Here is an 18424-nt window from a genome sequence, read left to right on the forward strand (position 1 = left end):
CTGTTTTAACTGCTAACAGAAAAGTAAAGCTGTGAGTTCAACTCTCAGTCAAGAACACAGCTTTAATCTGCCAGGAAGTTTCATATCAGTGCACACTCCGCTGCAAAGTAAAAAATCTCATTCTGGGAACAGAAAAGTAAATTACTAGGAAAAGTTAGTTGCAAAGGAACTAGGTCCTCCGAGAACAGATGCTTTGATTGAGAAAGTGATGAAATCAATTAAGCATGTCTACAAGCAAACATTTAACATGGAAATGTAGAGTTAGCACCAGTTGTTGTGCAGGAGCACTGTAAGAATATTTGAATCTAAAGATTTGTGAACACCCAGAATGTACACTCACGAGCTGCCACTGTCAACAAATCATAAATTTAAACCATGAATAAGACTAAACAATTAAGGTCAAAGTTACAAAATTTTGGGAATACATAGTAATGAGAATTTAAATTGGAAGAACTGCATCTTATGTGAAAGATGCTGAAACAATTCAGTGCTCAGATAGCATAATGACTAAGTACGAAATCCAGGATCAAGTCTCTATCTGGCACAAATTTTCAACTGTCACTATACATGCAAAAAATGTATTAATACTATAATACTGTAGTCTCTCATTAAATGGTGTTTCATATTAGGGGAACGATAATATAGATTATTACCACATCCTGCACCTTAATCAATAAGTAAATTTACATTTTGAAATTAATAATGTTACAATTTATATACATGCAAGACTCTTACCCACACAAAATAACTGCAAAACACTCAAAAAGTGCTGGATATAAATCATCCATTGATATTGTAGCCCCTGATGTGGTTGCATTATTGTTCATTTCCTCAGGTAATCCCATCATATAGGACCTGTAAGCACACACAGAATCATAAAATCATTGCTGCTTAGCTCCACAACACATACTACAAATATTGCAATATAGATACAAAAAGGTCTCTGGAATATTGACCGAACCTAAATAATAATGAAGCATCTATAACATATCACACCTCCATCTCAGTGTTGAGGTGGATTCAAACTGAATATTTTGTGCTACTTGTATGAGACACATTCTTAGATCAGGACTGAAGTACAAAGGTAGGGATGATGGGAGTCAGCTGCAGCATTTGGCCAAGTAGTAATGCTGCAGAAATACATAGGGTTTTGAAATAAGTACTGTAGTGACTGTGCTGCATGATAACAAAATATAGCATTAAGTTCGGACTTATAAATAGAAAATTTGCTGTGGAATGATTTGAACTTTTCACCAGCTCTCAGTTGAACAAGAGTTTCTGAATGTCTTGCACGGTAAAGTGCATGCACACAGTAGGTAGAAAATTTTGAAAATTTTGGGCAATCAAGTATAAGCAAAATACCAAAATATGAAACAAATTAACAAACTCCTCTGTGAAATAAATTTTCCATCAGCCTACAACCACATAAATGTCGTCATGAGTAGCTACAGAATTTGTCAGGAAACTGTAATGGTTAATTTAAATATATGGCTAAATCTTAAAAAAGAGAGAGAGAGAGAGAGAGAGAGAGAGAGAGAGAGAGAGAGAGAGAGAGAGAGAGAGAGAAGAAAAGAAAAGCTGTAAAAGCTGTTGAATATTGTTTTTAAAAATTATGTCAAAGGGAAATTTGTTTCAAGTCATGGTACGGCTTGCGATGGTTCCACTTTTCTCTCCAAAAGCATTGCAAATTATGAAAGTTTGATTTATTGCTCCAATGTAACAACGAATCAGAAAGTATCATAGCTGCAGTGGTCACAACTGGTGGGAGCACAGAGAGTTAAACATTACAGAGTTGAACAACAAGTATGCCCCTTGCCTTTTTCAAGGGATTTATTTTCTTGAATTAGTACCTGTATGAGGGGGGAGGCAGTGTGGAAGAAAAGAGGGGTGGGGAGGGCGGGGGAGAGTACGAAGAGAGATGGAAAGAGGGGCGAAGAAAAAAGAGGCAGCAGTTCAATAATTACCAATATTTAATCATGGAAAGGTAGCTTTTTAAATTCTTTGGACTAAAGACAGATGGGTAACAATCTATGGAATTTCAAATTTGAATCTGGGTAAAAATTAAGTGCTATCACACTGATACTACACTAGCTTGGACTTCTGCCCATTTACACACCATACTTTTACTCCAAAAACAAATACCATATTACTCTGGCATGTTATTTTATGAACCTCATGTATGGCCATAACATACTATAACTTCCAAAACATTCCACAATAGAACTTCCACATACAATATGCTGCCAAAAATGCCATTCACCTTAGAATTGCTATGTAATCTGTAAACACAGAACACAAAACTAATATCCACTCACATTCTATATTTTTAATACCTGGGCACGTATCTGTGCATTATTCTTTAGGTTCAGTTTCATTATTTTCTGAGGAAGCATTAATTATCTTACACTTACATGAGGCACCAACTGCCAAGCTGAAATACATCCATCACAAATTAACCTCCACACAATGAACAAGTCAATGCCCTTGGAATAAATGCACTTTAGAACACAATTTTTTTCTGTGGCACAGAATGTGGAGCATACCAGTTGCTTTTACTCCCTACACATTTCACTAATGTCTGGAACTGGATGAAGACTGGTCTTTGATTCAGTCAGCATGGCAGTTCAAATATCAAGCACTCTACCGCTCCTACTACCCGTGCCCTCTATATGGAATTCAATGTACGTGAAGAGGCATCTCAGGAATTTAATCAATACCACAATACGAGGACTGAAGTCAAGTGGGAATAAGATGCCGGTGCTTTAAAGAAAGACCAGGATGTGCGAGAATTCTGTGCAAAGAACTCAGTAACATATATATCAAAAGAGTTCCACTAAAAGCAAATTGTTCTCAGCTGCACGCCTAAGCAATACATATAGAAAAATCATCAATTTCCAAAGCAATAACACCTCACTTTAATTAACTGCAAAGCAAATTCAAATACTGACTGAAACGCATGGTTTCCAGCAAAACAATGGTTACTGACACTAAAGAAGCCTCTAAACAATGAAAAAATTGTGATGGGAAATGAACATACAGTTCTACAAATATTCAATCTGAAATGAGTGACACGTTTCTCATTTAAGAGCTGCTGCACAAAGCCTTTGTAACTGTAAAATAATGGTGGTCTGTGCAAAGTTAAAATATAAACAAGTGAATCTTCCAGTGGTTAAACTGCATTTTAGTCACTGAAATTTAAATCAGTAACCACTCCTCATTGAAAAGTGTCAGTTTCTGAGGTGTCACGTGTAGTTACCAGCAGCATCCTTTGCAGCAGTGTCCCTTGCTGGGGCAGCAACAGTACAAAGTTTCTGCACTGCACTTGGTTTAATTGTGTTTACAAACTTCCGTTTTGAAACAGGCAGCAATTACTTTTTAACTGTGTTTGGTATTTTTAGTGTCTTTACTACTTTGGTGTTTTTAAAAGCTGAGTTCACATGTTACTTTCACAAGTAGATTCCACTAAAGATTGTGCCCATTACTGTATCTTGATGGACGAATTCACTATAATCCACAAACAGCTGTAAACTGTGCTGATAGCAGTCAAATGGCACACCTACAGCCACTGTTAACTGCACCACTAGTGAAGTGGCACGACTAGCTCATGTCGCAACAAATTATTAGTGAAACTTGTCAATTACTGCTGCTTTTGATGTGGCCTGTAGCAAACCTTGAGACAACTGGCTTCTTATGGATAAGTTCGAGGCATTGCTGCCCACTGATAATGAGAAGAGAGCTTATGGGCCTCATCTCTCCTGTTTCAGCAACATTCTCTTCTTTTTCAAAGTTTGGCAGCTAGAGAGGGTAAAGAAGGGGGTGTTATCTGTATGTAACTCAAATTTTAGGCATGTTATAGAAACAGCATCATGGAAGGAGAATGTAAAGGAAGTGCATTCAGTCTGTATCCTGGGAAGAATTGTCCACGAGATGGATGAGACCAGTCTGGAACACTTGATAGTCTGAAATGCAATTAACCGTAGACTTTGACATGCATGGGTGTAGATTTCTCAACCCGTGCTAGAAGTTGGAGACTTGTAAAAGTTACCCTAAATAATCCAAGTGTAAAATTTTTATCAGAAACGGGCACTTGGGTGCAGATTATGAGAACAAATGTTTATTCTTAACCAATGCTCTGATTTCCCAACGTAAAAAACCACTGTCATGTAAGCTAATTATTAAAACTGATTGGATAAAAAAATGAGAAAGTGATAACATTAAAATAGAACAGATAGTGGGCATTAAAGTACCAAAACTTCTGTATCTATTACCGCGGAATGTGGAATAGTCATAAGACACTAGATTCTTATTTGAAAGAGCACTGGCTCAAATATGTACCTGGCTAACTAGATTTAGGTTTTCCTTAATTTCCTAAATCATTTAAGGCAAATGCCACGATGGTTCCTCTGAAAGGGCACAGCTGATCCCCTTCATTATCTTTCCCCAATCTGACTATGTGCTCCATCTATAACGACCTTGTAGTTGATGGTACATGAAATCTTAGTCTCTCTTCCTTTTCTCCATGTCTCTCATAGAAAGCAGTCACTCCCACATCAGATTAGGAACCAGGAGTTGGTTGAAATTTGAAACAACAAGTAGGGAAATTTCCAGTAACTCATGGATTGTATATCTGAGAGATAGACCAAACTCCTGTGAGATGGAGTGTTTACGGCAAAATTAGAAATATTTGGACCAGAGCATGGTCCAAAATGAATCTAACTGTGAACTCATATTGACAACAGTGTCTGGGATAGTGGATTTGGAGTGATATTTGGATGTTTCTTTCAGACCCACTGCTCATAGTTGCTCAAAGATAAATTAAGTTCAAAAGCATGGAAAAATGACAAGTATATGATGGTAGTAGAGGATGGCCAATTTTCCTGATATTAAATGGGAAAATTATGCATACATTACTATGGGAAAGGCAAATAATAAGGAAATACTTATATATTGTATTTTTTTAAATGATCTGTGTTTTGTCTTTGTGTGTTACTTTCTGCTTTCTGTAGTGTACTGATGCTGATTAAATAAATTTTTGAGCATGATGCCTTTGGAGTGATTTCTTAATATTCACCATGTTTACGGTAGCATATTGGAGCAACAAAATATTTTTTTCATAAAAATTGAAGACATGGTGTTTTGAAATATTCAAGGCAAAAGGTTAAGGTCATTGACCTTGAATGTGAAATTTATAAGAAACCCACCATGTTGCATATCAATGTTCATGATACAAATTTTATTGCTGCATCTGGATTAGAACTAGAATTACAGTCATTTATACTGATACAGGTACACATAAAGTTAACACAATTTTCATATTTTGCAGACTTTTAACTCTCTTCACAATTGTCATACATCTCTCCAAAATTAGTAGTTTTCAACCTCTTATCTGGATAATTGAATGTACCAAACTTGAAAGAAATCTGATGTGGTCTGGTTGAAAATGTTACTTTTCTGCACTGAACTGACATGAAGTCCCCCCCCCTCCACCCCCTCTCATTGGCAGATCCAGGTGGTGGGGTGGGACAAAGAGTCTTTGGTTCCTTCCTCCCCACCTCCCCCCCGACCTAGCAGTACAGAGATCAATGCTGAGAAAACCCAAGTCCTTATTACTCAACCTAAAAATAATGTACTTTTTCAGTTTTTCCAACAATCCTAAATGTCCTAAATCTGGTTATTGGTAACAAAAAGCAACATAAACAATTTAATTAAGTGGTAATATACAACAGTTTGAGACCACTGCAAAAAATTTTCACCCTCCATACCACTCCAGAGACCGTCTTGGACATCCACCACTGAGGACCATAGAGCACCTTCTTTTAAGGTCCACATTATACAGTTCTTTGAGTAAACTGATGGTTCTTTCAAAAAATCAGTGCAAGTTTGGGAAAAATTCTCTGAGTGAAACACAGCTTGCTTTATTCACATACAATATTATGCAAAATGTAAATGAAGGTGAAATGGTAGGGTCTGTAAACTAAATTTCTGGAAGCTGTCCATTGGCGAAGAGTTCTCGGGCTTCCAGCCGGGTGGCGGTGTCTTCAAACTGCGACGTTTCGACAAGTGACATACTCATCATCTTCTGGCGAAGTGCCAGACTTTGCGGATGCCAGTCCCTTTATACCTGTGGCATGCCCCCACCACCTGGCCGCAGGAGGCTTGATCCAGAGGAGCCGGCAGGCGGGGTGGAGGGGGAAGCGAGTGCGCTGTTCGTGTCTCCGACAGAGCATTCTGGTCGCGTCTCCTGAGCTGGACAGTTCTTGGTGCGCTCCTGGCTTATCACGGCTAATGCTGGATTCCAGGCCGCGCTCAGTTGATAACCTTCGTACCTGTTCACAAGATTCTCGTGGACCCGTATTTCTATTGATTCTTTAATGACGCTGTCACAATAGCTCCCGGCTCGGCACAGCACCCTGGTGTTCTTGAAATCAAAGGTGTGGTTTTCTTTGATGCTATGTCCAGCTATAGCAGATTTCTCTATCTGTCCAAGTCGGACATGCCTGGTGTGTTCCTCGCACCTTTTCGAGATGCAGCACTGCGTTTGTCCAATGCACTGTACACCACATTTGCAGGCAATGCTGTATACACCAGGTGTGTTGAGTTTGAGAGGGTCTTTAGCTGAGCCCAGCAGCTCTTTCGTCTTTGGCGGTGGTCGGAAGACGGTATTTATGTTTGATTTTCTCAGTAGCCTCCCGATTTTGGCTGATATGGGCCCCAAATATGGAAGAAAGGTGAGTCTCTTGTTAACTTCTTCTTCCTCTTCTTCCTCTTCCTGAATTTTGTCACTCTGTCTCCTCTTGAAGGCCCTACCAATCTGTGTTTCACTGTACCCGTTTTTCCGAAATACCTCTCTTAGGTGGTGTAATTCGTCTGAGAGGCTTTCTTTGTCACAAATGACGCACGCCCTATGTACCAAGGCGGTCAGTACTGACTGGTGTTGCGACAGATGTTGGCAGCTGGTTGCATGGAGGTACAGGTCTGTGTGCATCTTCTTTCTATATACTGAATGACCCAGCATGCCATCTGCTTTCTTCCTGATCAGTATGTCCAGGAATGGAATACAGCCATTCTCTTCTTCTTCCATCGTGAAGGTGATATTCTCATGTATGCCGTTTAGGTGGTCCATAAACTCCTCCAGTGTCTGCCTGCCATGCTGCCAAATCATGAAAGTGTCATCCACATAGCGGAAGAAGTGCCTGGGTTTACGGTGAGCAGTTTGTAGTGCCACCTCCTCAAAGTATTCCATATAAAGATTCGCGATCCGTGGAGCAAGGGGAGATCCCATGGCCACTCCATCCACTTGTTCCTAATGCTGTCCATTGCACTTCAAGTAGATGGTCATAAGTGCATATTCAAAGAGCTTCACTGTTTCAGGCTCAAAGTGCTGATTAAGGAGTGCCAAGGCGTCTTGTAGAGGTACTTTCGTGAACAAGGTGGTGACATTGAAGCTCACAAGAAGGTCATTTCTCTGTATTCGGATGTCCTTCAGTATTCTTACAAAATCTGCGGAGTTTTTCACGTGATGACTGCAGTGACCCACCAGTGGTTTTATTAGTGTCGCCAGGTATTTGGCCAGTCCATAACTGTGCGAGTTGATAGTGTCCAGAATCAGCCGTAGTGGCACCCCATCTTTGTGAATCTTGGGCAATCCATACAGGCGCGGTGTCGTTGGTGCTCTGGGATACAGCTGATTCTGCACTGCCTGTGGCAGATCTGAGTCCTTCAGTAGCACCACGGTTTTCATGGTCATCGTCGATGTAGGGTCCTTGTTGAGTTTCCTGTAGGCTGTGTCTTGCAGCAGAGAGCAGAATTTCTGTTGGTAGCTGACTGTGCGAATCAGCACTGTCGCATTTCCCTTGTCAAATTTCCCATGATTTCAGCATCATCCCTCAGTGCATGGATAGCCTCTCGCTGCGGCGCAGTAATGTTGGCTTTCGGGAGTCGTGACTTGTTGATGATCCTACAGGTCTCCCTTTGAATCTGCTCAGCTTCCTGCCTTTCCCAAAAGTAGATTGGAACAACTAAAATAAACAGTAATCCCCGGATTTATATACTTGCATAGCCGAGGTGTGGAGACCTGTGTTCACAACCTTTGTGCTTGTTGAAATACCTATAATTGTGTCTGCACAAATGGCTCTGAGCACTATGGGACTTAACTTCTGAGGTCATCAATCCCCTAGAACGTAGAACTACTTAAACCTAACTAACCTAAGGACATCACAGACATCCATGCCCGAGGCAGGATTCGAACCTGCGACTGTAGCGGTCGCGCGGTTCCTGACTGTAGTGCCTAGAACCGCTCGGCCACTGCAACCGGCGTGTCTGCACAGTTCAGTTTCATATCATGTACATTATGACAGTATCAAATATGTGAGAACGTGTTGCTGTTATCGTTCTTAAATCAACTTCATGACACAGACACCTCTCAAATTTTCAGAGAAATTCTTTTAAAATAGTTTGTTTCTCTGAACTATGCTAAAGCGACGTGATGATGTAAACAAATCATCATCATTATTATTATGATGACATATCAACAATGAACTAGAATTTAACTCTGGCAGCTGTGACAGTGGATGAAAATGGATGTGACCTTGACAGGATGTTGGTGGTATGTTTGTAACAGCTCTGTGATGCCGCAGTTAGCATGATGTGACAGTTTGAGTCGGGCCACTGTGTGTGACCAAGAGTTACACAGGACTGTTTCACAGTGCATAGATGTGACACTGTTTACGGCTATGGTAAAGAGGCTAACATTTAAAACATTGACCTGAGAAACACCATTCTCCTGCTCAAAATAATCTGACTGGACATCACCAACTTGGAACTAAAAATGCACTTAGACAGGAAGGGCCATATGAAGATGGGGAATTGGCCACAGAAGCCCCATTGGTGGAGTTGCACAAGAATACTGTGTCTCCAAATAATGTTACTGTGTCCCCAAGTAGTATAATTCTAGCTTATTACATCAGCATAAACAGCTATTGGTTAAGAATTTTCAACAGTCAGCAAATATTTTAACTCTACCCAATTTTAACTCATTCAATGTGAAATGTCAGCTATCTTTATTGCATCAAAATATTCGAGGACTGAGAAATAAAATTAATGAAGTAACTATCTGCATAGATGAATTAAAGTCTTCAAACCCAGCTGACATAATCTGCCTCCATGAACATCACGCGACCACTGGTATAGAACTTTTGTAGATCAGAAATGGAGAAAGGAGGAGTTGCCACATTCATCAGGAACTGTCATAAATTTAAGAACATAGACATTCATAAATTTTGCCTAGAACAGCATATGGAAGCATGTGCAACAAAAGTAGAATTTCACAAAAATCCTTCATATTATTAAGTGTACATTGAGCACCTGCAGGTAACTTTAATCTGTTTGTAAACCACCTTGAAGCTGTACTGGCCCATTTAACAACCAAAAATAAAGAAATAGTGGTTGCTGGTGATTTCAATGTAGATTTCCTTAAAGACTCTCCCAATAAGGACTTATTTTATTTAGTAACACTATAATTCAACTTAATTCTCACTGTAAAGTTCCCCACTAGAGTAGCCAATTGCTCACAAACAACCATTGATAATATCTTTATTGAAAAGTCCAATGAACAAAAATATATTACAAAACCAATAGTCAATGGCCTCTCAGACCATGAGATGCAGTTTCTTCTGTTAAATGTTAATACTGAACAGGAGATTCATTGGAAGAATCCTAAGGAAATGCAATCCGACAACAAAGGAAGTAGCTTACAATACGCTTGTTCGCCCACTGCTTGAATACTGCTCAGCAGTGTGGGATCCGCACCAGATAGGGTTGATAGAAGAGAGAGAGAAGATCCAACGGAGAGCAGCGCGCTTCGTTACAGGATCATTTAGTAATTGCGGAAGCGTTACGGAGATGATAGATAAACTGCAGTGGAAGACTCTGCAGGAGAGACGCTCAGTAGCTCGATACGGGCTTTTGTTAAAGTTTCGAGAACATACCTTCACCGAAGAGTCAAGCAGTATATTGCTCCCTCCTACGTATACCTCGCGAAGAGACCATGAGGATAAATCCAGAGAGATTAGAGCCCACACAGAAGCATACCGACAATCCTTCTTTCCACGTACAATACGAGACTGGAATAGAAGGGAGAACCGATAGAGGTACTCAGGGTACCCTCCGCCACACACCGACAGGTGGCTTGCGGAGTATGGCTGTAGATGTAGATGTAGATGTAGATATAAAATCAGTTAAATCTGAGCTCAAGAGGGTAATCAATAAGCCAAAAATTGATTATTTTAGGACACTCCTCAGAGACATTCACTGGACTGATGTTTACAGTGCTCATGACATGAATAAAAAATATAACACTTTTGCTAATAAAGTGCTTACCTTATTTGAACATTGTTTTCCCCCAAAACGCACCAAGGTTAGAGCAAAGTCTACAAAGAAGCCATGGAATACTCAAGGAATAGGGGTATCTTGTAAAACAAAAAGAAAACTGTATCTATCAATCCGAAACAGTTCCGATGTTGATGCTATAGCACATTATAAGAAATACTGCAAAATATTAAAGACTAATACGGACATCAAAGCAAAGATATTTCAAGGAAAAGATAGTCATATCAGATAACAAATTAAAGACAATATGGTGTATAGTGAAGGAGGAGACTGGTAGAACCAGACATAAAGAGGAACAAATAGCATTAAGAGTAAATGATACACTGGTGACAGATGTGTATAATGTTGCAGAACTTTTTAACACACACTTTATAACTGTTTTTGAAAGGATGGGATTGTCAGGTTTGGTAGATGCTGCTATGGAATACCTCACAGACCAGACATTTCAAGTAACTTCCATAATATGAATTTGACTCTCACTGCCCCAACAGAAATAATGTCCATCATAAAATCTTTAAAAGCAAAAACATCTAGTGGGTATGATGAAATATCAACAAAGTTAATTAAATAATGTGATTCTGAGCTAAGTAACATATTAAGCTATCTGTGTAACCAGTCTTTATCAGTGGAATATTTCCTGAATGGTTGAAATATGCTGAAGTTAAGCCACTGTTTAAGAGGGGACATAAAGAAATAGCATAAAATTTCCGTCTAATTTGACTGTTGCCAGCATTCTCAAAAATTTTAGAAAAAGTAATGTACAGTCAGCTTTATAACCATCTTATCACAAATAACATACTGTCAAAGTCACAGTTTGGATTTCTAAAGGGTTCTGATATTGAGAAGGTTATCTACACTTACAGTGAAAATGTGCTTAATTTGTTAGACAAAAAATTGCAGGCAACTGGTATATTTTGTGATCTGTCAAAGGCATTTGACTGTGTAAATCAAAATATCCTTTTAAGTAAATTAGAATATTATAGGGTAACAGGAAATGCTGCAAAATGGTTCAAATCCTATATCTCTGGCAGGAAACAAAGAGTGTTATTAGGAAAGAGACATGTATCAAGCTATCAGGCATCATCCAACTGGGAAATAATTGTATGTAGGGTCCCTTACTTTTTCTTGTGTACATCAGTGACCTTTCATAAGTAACATTGCCAGATGCCAAGTTAATTTTGTTTGCTGATGATACAAACATTGCAATAAATAGCAAATCAAGTGTAGTCTTAGATAGATCAGCTAATAAAAAATTTGTGGACATTAATCACTGGCTCCTAGCCAATTCTTTGTCACCTAAACTTTGAAAAAACACACTACATGCAGTGCAGAACTTGTAAGGGGTGTCCCACGAGTATATGTCTAACATACAATGACAAGAAGATAGAAGAAGTGGACAGTGTTAAATTCTTGAGATTACAGCTTGATAATAAATTCAACTGGGAGGAGCACACCACAGAACTGCTGAAGTGTCTTAACAAATCTCTATTTGCAATGTGAATTGTGTCAGACATAGGGGATATAAAAATGAAAAATCTGGCATACTATGCTTACTTTCATTCCATAATGTCATATGGGATTATTTTTTGGGGTAATTCATCAAGCCAAGCTAAAGTTTTCCGGGCACAAAAAAGTGCAGTAAGAGTTATATGTGGTGTGAACTCAAGAACACCCTGCAGAAGCCTGTTTAGGGAACTAGGGATACTAACTACTGCTTCCCAGTATATTTATTCCTTAATGAAATTTGTCATTAAAAATATATCACTTTTTCAAACCAACAGCTCAATTCATGGAATCAGTACTAGAAATAAGAATAATGTTTACAAGGATTTAAAGTCACTTAGTCTTGTACAAAAAGGTTATTCACGAAAACACATTTTCAATAACTTGCAGCAGCTATAAAAAGCTTAACAACCAATGAAATTCAGTTTAAGAGAAGCCTAAAGGATTTATTGGTGGCCAACTACTCCTACTCCATTGATGAATTCCACGTGGGAAAAATATATCTAAAAACAAAGATGCTGTAACTTACCAAACGAAAGCGTTGGTATGTTGATAGAGACAAAAAACACACAAACACACATACAAATTACAAGCTTACGCAACCCACGATTGCTTTGTCAGGAAAGAGGTGTGTTTGTGTGTTTTTTGTCTCTATCAACACACCAATGCTTTCGTTTGGTAAGTTACAGCATATATATATATTCCAAGACTTACCAAGCGGGAAAGCGCCGGTACACAGGCACAATAAATAAAACACACACACAGAATTTCTAGCTTTCGCAACCGACGGTTGCTTCTTCAGGAAAGAGAGAAGGAGAGGGAAAGACGAAAGGATGTGGTTTTTAAGGGAGAGGGTAAGGAGTCATTCCAATCCCGGGGGCCTTTCGTCTTTCCCTCTCCTTCCCTCTTTCCTGAAGAAGCAACCGTCGGTTGCGAAAGCTAGAAATTCTGTGTGTGTGTTTGTGTGTTTTATTTATTGTGCCTGTGTACCGGTGCTTTCCCGCTTGGTAAGTCTTGGAATCTTTGTTCTTAACATATTTTTCCCATGTGGAAGTTTCTTTCTATTTTATATATATATACTTCACAATTTCAGTGCAGTAATGTGTTCATTGTAAATAACTATTATAGTAGTTGTATTACATGTTTATTACCTTATAAATAAATAAATAAAACTTTTTTATTTTAAATTCAGTGCATTAGTATTTGTAAAATGACTCTTTCATATAGTGTTCATTAAAAAATTACGATCATTCTACTTGAGACCTGTGGAATGGTACATTAGCTTATTTGTTTTAGTTGTAAATGTCATATATTGTTGGTTTTCTGACATGTTCTACATCCTGGAGGACCTCCTCACTACGGATCAATTGGAATGAAAGTAAATCTAATCTTATCTAATCTAATCTGTTGTATGTCTTAGTCATATCACGTAATATATCAAGACAGTTATGTTTACATAGAAAAGCCTACTGAATAGTCACCTCTACTACAGTCAGACAGTCGACAGTGGAATGAAATCTGCAGAATCCACATTGAGAGCACCTAAGGACTTTCCTGGTATCTAACAACCTGACCAGATGATGGTTAAACATTCACTCCATGGCCCTTCCTGCACAGTTCATTAAGGCAAGGGACTGCCTATATTGAGGATGCACAGCTCCTGAGACATTGTGAGGTTCTCTAAGAGTTGAGCCCTAGGCCAAGTACACTCAAGTCCCATAGTACATTATGGACATTGAAATCGCCCAGTAGGAGAAATGGGCAGGAGAGTTGTTCAATAAAGTCTGTGAGAGCCTCGGATTCCATTGCATCCTATGGAGCGAGATAGTAAGCTTCTGACCAACATGAACTGCAATGGCTACTGCTTGCAAGTCAGTAACCAAGGAGAGAGCAAAAGAGTGATGTGTGTTATTGACAAACACAATAAACCCTACTTGGATTTGTCTCCAGTCAGGCCATCCTTTGGTGACGGTTATAGCCCCGTTGTACAGGGATGTCAGAGGTTTTAAAATTTGTTTCTTGTAAACAAAAGCACAGGGTGCATGTCTGTGACAGGAGTTTCAGTTCCTCCACATGTGTCCTGAAACCATTAGCATTCCGCATTAGGACTGGAGCCATCTACCACAGGGCTAGGACTTCCATCCTGACTTTTTGCTGGCAAGGGGAGCCCGCAATGGGTAGAGGCTCAGTCTTTGGGAGAGATAAGTGCCCCAGTCCAACATCAAGGTCCATCAGCTCTAAAGAAGAGTTGAGAGAGGCGCCACAGGATCACATCAATATCGGCAGACTGTGGACTTCTCATCTCCGTCAACAGGTGATTCTTCACCTTCAATTTTGATTTTTTGGTCTGAGTTGGCTTTGGAGAGACTCTCACAGAAGTGGTAATGACATCACTGGACTATGGACCACACGGAATCTTTGGAGGGGCAGGGAGTTCCACAACATCAGCAACCACACCATTTTCTGAAGTTCTGGGGGGAGGAACAGGCTTTGAAATGACTACAGCAGTACAAGTGCAGTGACAAATGCAGGTACTAGTGTTGACACCAGCAACCTCGATTTGTGTAGCAGCATCAGTTTTCTGCACTGACTGTTTAAGAACCGAAGCAAAGCATGTAGTGAACATTGGGGGCAGCATGGCATTTTTTTGGTCTCATCATATGGGATCACTTTGTAGTCTTAAACTCTTGTATCTCTTATGCTTCAAGATATATGCTGCAGTCCCGACTCTAAATAAGGTGAACCCCAGAGCAATTCACACACTTCAAAGGAGATGAACAAGCAACTCCTTTGTGCGTGGCCTTACGACATCTGCTACAAGAGGCTTCTCCCTTGCACCCAAGAGTAGTATGCCCAAAGTGCTGGCATTTGAAACACCACATTGGGTTGGGGACATAAGGCCACATGCTTATACAAGGGAAACCTGCCTTAACGTGTTCAGGAAGTTTTGTTCTACCGAATATCACAATAAAGGAGTGAGATTTGACAATCCCCATCCACCCCATTCATGATGTTTTGCACATGAACTATACCTTCTGGAGCCCACTCACATTGCAATTCCTCCTCGGGAATGTAAACTAGATCCCTGTAAGTCACAATACCTTCACTGTAGTTCTAGGTGTTGTGCAGTTCAGTCTCTATTGCTGACTCCCTGAGGTATTTAGCAGGTTAGCCGCTTGGTGTGAATTTGAAGTTTCCACTAACAGTGACCCATGGCACATGCACTTTTCTGGTTTTAAAGAGCCACAGATTCCCTCTAAACCATTTTGAATACGGAAGAGCAGAACCTTCTTGAGGCTACCCTCTTTTCTTTTCACTGCTAAAAACATATTCTGTTAACTAGTATGCATTCTGTTATTCGAGACAATAATTTTAAAATGAAGCCCTGAGTCAAGAGGACTGGCTACATGAGGCTTCTCGTTAGACTGGGTGGTGGTGCTTTCCAGTGGCCCATCCTTTCCGCTGGGAAGAAGATGGAAAAACATTACGAACAATCTATCTCAGTCCCATGAGCAGCAAGGGAAGTTAAAGTACATCTAGACACAGCCCGCGTACCTAGGTAAGCCTTACACACTGAGGTGCGGCAGGTCCATAGAGCTTGCCCACTAATGACTTTTTCATAGCAGCCATGTATCTCATCAGCACACAGAACACCTTGAGAATGAGGGTTGGTCTTTTTTTTTATTTTTTTTATATTATAGAGGCTTTTACCAACCTCATGATCCAGGCAGTCAAGCCAAGATTCCCTTTCCCTGTAACATATAACATTCCATCCCAAGCCTCGTAGTGGTAGTTAAGGCATGCCTGGAGCTTATGGTGACAAGGGACTGGTGATGCTTACCAGTTCCCAACTCAGGAACACTAGGGTCATCAAGACCATACCCAGCAAAAAAATGCTGAGCCCCCCAAGGTGATAGTGATGAAACAAATAGGATCATTATACAGGAAGCAAAACACGGGATGTTACGCACATTTCTAAGAGGATGCCCACCCAATTTTTCAAGGACTTGGCTGACGCCATAGGCATAACTACAGCACAGTAACGAGAGTCCTTGATAGGTGAAGTGCCTTTTCTACTGACGTGAAGGGCTGTCATTGTGGAAGTTTGGGTTATGTATGAAGAGATTTTGACAACCACAATGTAAGAGATGTGGGAATGTGGGACACTGTGACTGAGATTGCAGAATTAAAGGACATAATGGGAAAGGACAGAATGTAAATAACCAACCGTTAAACAACAATGGGAGCTCCAAGTCCACCAAGCAGTGCACCTAGTGAAATTAAATGGTACAAAAATGTATGCTTAGGTGTAATGTGGTGTAGTAGACAGAAAGGAACACAGATTTGTTAGACACAGGTGTTCAAGTGTCTTGGCAAGTCTGGGCCTCATGTGAAAGAGGCAGTTCAACTCTCCTTGGTATAAATTATGTGGAATTGGAGATAATGATATAGTCACTGACTTTCACAGAGTAGAGGTTTGAGGAAGGAAAAAAGTGATTCCAGAAAAATAAGCATGTTTCCAACATACATCTACATTTATACTCCGCAAACCACCCAACAGTGTGTGGTGGAGGGCACTTCACGTGCCACTGTCATTATCTCCCTTTCCTGTTGCAGTTGTGCATGGTTCACGGGAAAAACAACTGCTGGAAAGCCTCCGTCGAATCTCTCTAATTTTACATTCGTGATCTCCTCGGGAGGTATAAGTAGGGGGAAGCAATATATTCAATACCTTATCCAAAAACTTACCCTCTCGAAACCTGGACAGCAAGCTACACCGCAATGCAAAGTGCCTCTCTTACAGAGTCTGCCACTTGAGTTTGCTAAACATCTCCATAACGCTTACCAAGTAACCGTGTGACGAAACGCGCCGCTCTTCTTTGGATCTTCTCTATCTCCTCTGTCAACCCGACCTTCTACGGATCCCACACTGATGAGCAATACTCAAGTATAGGTCAAACGAGTGTTTTGTAAGTCACCTCCTTTGTTGATGGACTACATTTTCTAAGGACTCCCACAATGAATCTCAACCTGGCACCCGCCTTACCAACAATTAGTTTTATATGATCATTCCATTTCAAATCGTTCCGCACGCATACTCCCAGATATTTTACAGAAGTAACTGCTACCAGTGTTTGTTCCGCTATCATATAATCATACAATAAAGGATCCTTCTTTCTATTTATTCGCAATACATTACATTTGTATATGTTAAGGGTCAGTTGCCACTCCCTGCACCAAGTGCCTATCTGCAGCAGATCTTCCTGCATTTCGCTGCAATTTTCTAATGGTGCAACTTCTCTGTATACTACAGCATCATCTGTGAAATGTATGAATGCAGAGTCTCACGGCGATAACATTGAATAGAATGTTCTCGGGTTTCCAACAACACCAATTGGTTAAAACTACACGAGCTTTCGGCCAAGCACTCCTTGGCATTGTCAAGTGTTATGACTGCCAGTGGGCTGTTGATGCGCCCTTATATACGCTAGCTGCCGGCTGTGATGTCACTGGTGCCCGTAACATTGCCATATATGGGCATGTTTTGAGTCGGCGTTCGATGTGCCTCTTCAACCTCGTGATCGCTGGATCCCACGCAGTGCTGAGCTGTAAGCCACTGTCTCTATTCAGGGTGTTTGTGGTAATTTTTATTTTAATAGCTTCCTGTATTAAACTGTCCCAGAAGCCATTAGTGCGAGCCACAACAGAGGTATCGTCAAATTTTATGTGGTGACCGTTTTCTAACGCATGCTCTTTGCAGCTCTGCAATGCTATGGCCTGATACATGAACTAGACCAATCTTTCTTCTACGTCCACCCACACTAGTGTTTTTTATAAGATTTCTGGACTACTTTGAAATCAAACTTACTCAATTTTAACACCCACCATGTAAGTGTACTCAATGAATTCCTCAATACCAAAAACCACTTCAAAGCTGTGTGATCTGCTAACACTTCAAATTTTTTGTAATACAAATAACAGCAAAAGTGTGTCCTGCCTTATAGCTTCTCTGTGGTTGCAGAATAGTTCCTTTCTGCTGTGTTCAATTACTATGATGCTTAAGTGATTGGATGTTTGCTGACCTGTACTTCTTGACTTAAAACACTACCTATTGCATGATTTCTACTGTCACATGATAAAATGAATTCTTTCACATAATGTGGAAAGACCAAAACAGGACTCTTTAATAATTCTTTTAATGGAAAATGCAGGATGAAATGTAACAACAGTATGAAAAGGAAAAATGCCACTCACCATATAGTGGAGATGCTGAGTCGCAGATAGGCACACCAAAATGACTGTCACAAATAAAGCTTTCGGCCAGTAAGGCCTTTGTCAAAAATAGACACCACACACACACACACACACACACACATACACACACACACAAATGCTCAATTTCCTGAGACTGCAGTCATGGGAGTGAGGTTGCATTTCTGTGTGTGTGTGTGTGTGTGTGTGTGTGTGTGTGTGTGTGTGTGTGTGTGTGTGAGACAAAGGCCATACTGGATGAAAGCTTTATCTTTGCCCAGAC

The 18424-nt window shown here is 40.1% G+C and overlaps 1 protein-coding gene across 4 annotated transcripts in view; it reads right to left on the bottom strand.

Annotated features, from left to right (window-relative positions):
• Positions 1-18424, bottom strand: part of LOC126299012 (integral membrane protein GPR155) — a 157391-nt gene that overhangs the window by 119718 nt on the left and 19249 nt on the right. For 3 of the 4 annotated variants that reach the window (XM_049990648.1, XM_049990645.1, XM_049990647.1), the window contains exon 2: positions 736-855. In XM_049990648.1, coding sequence (XP_049846605.1) covers positions 736-848 — 113 coding nt within the window. In that variant the 5' untranslated portion in view covers positions 849-855. Of the gene's footprint in view, positions 1-735; positions 856-18144; positions 18211-18424 lie in introns of those variants that run through there. The other variant, XM_049990646.1, reaches the window with a different exon arrangement.

Source organism: Schistocerca gregaria, chromosome X, assembly GCF_023897955.1.
Source record: "Schistocerca gregaria isolate iqSchGreg1 chromosome X, iqSchGreg1.2, whole genome shotgun sequence".
Taxonomy (NCBI): Eukaryota; Metazoa; Arthropoda; class Insecta; order Orthoptera; family Acrididae; genus Schistocerca; species Schistocerca gregaria.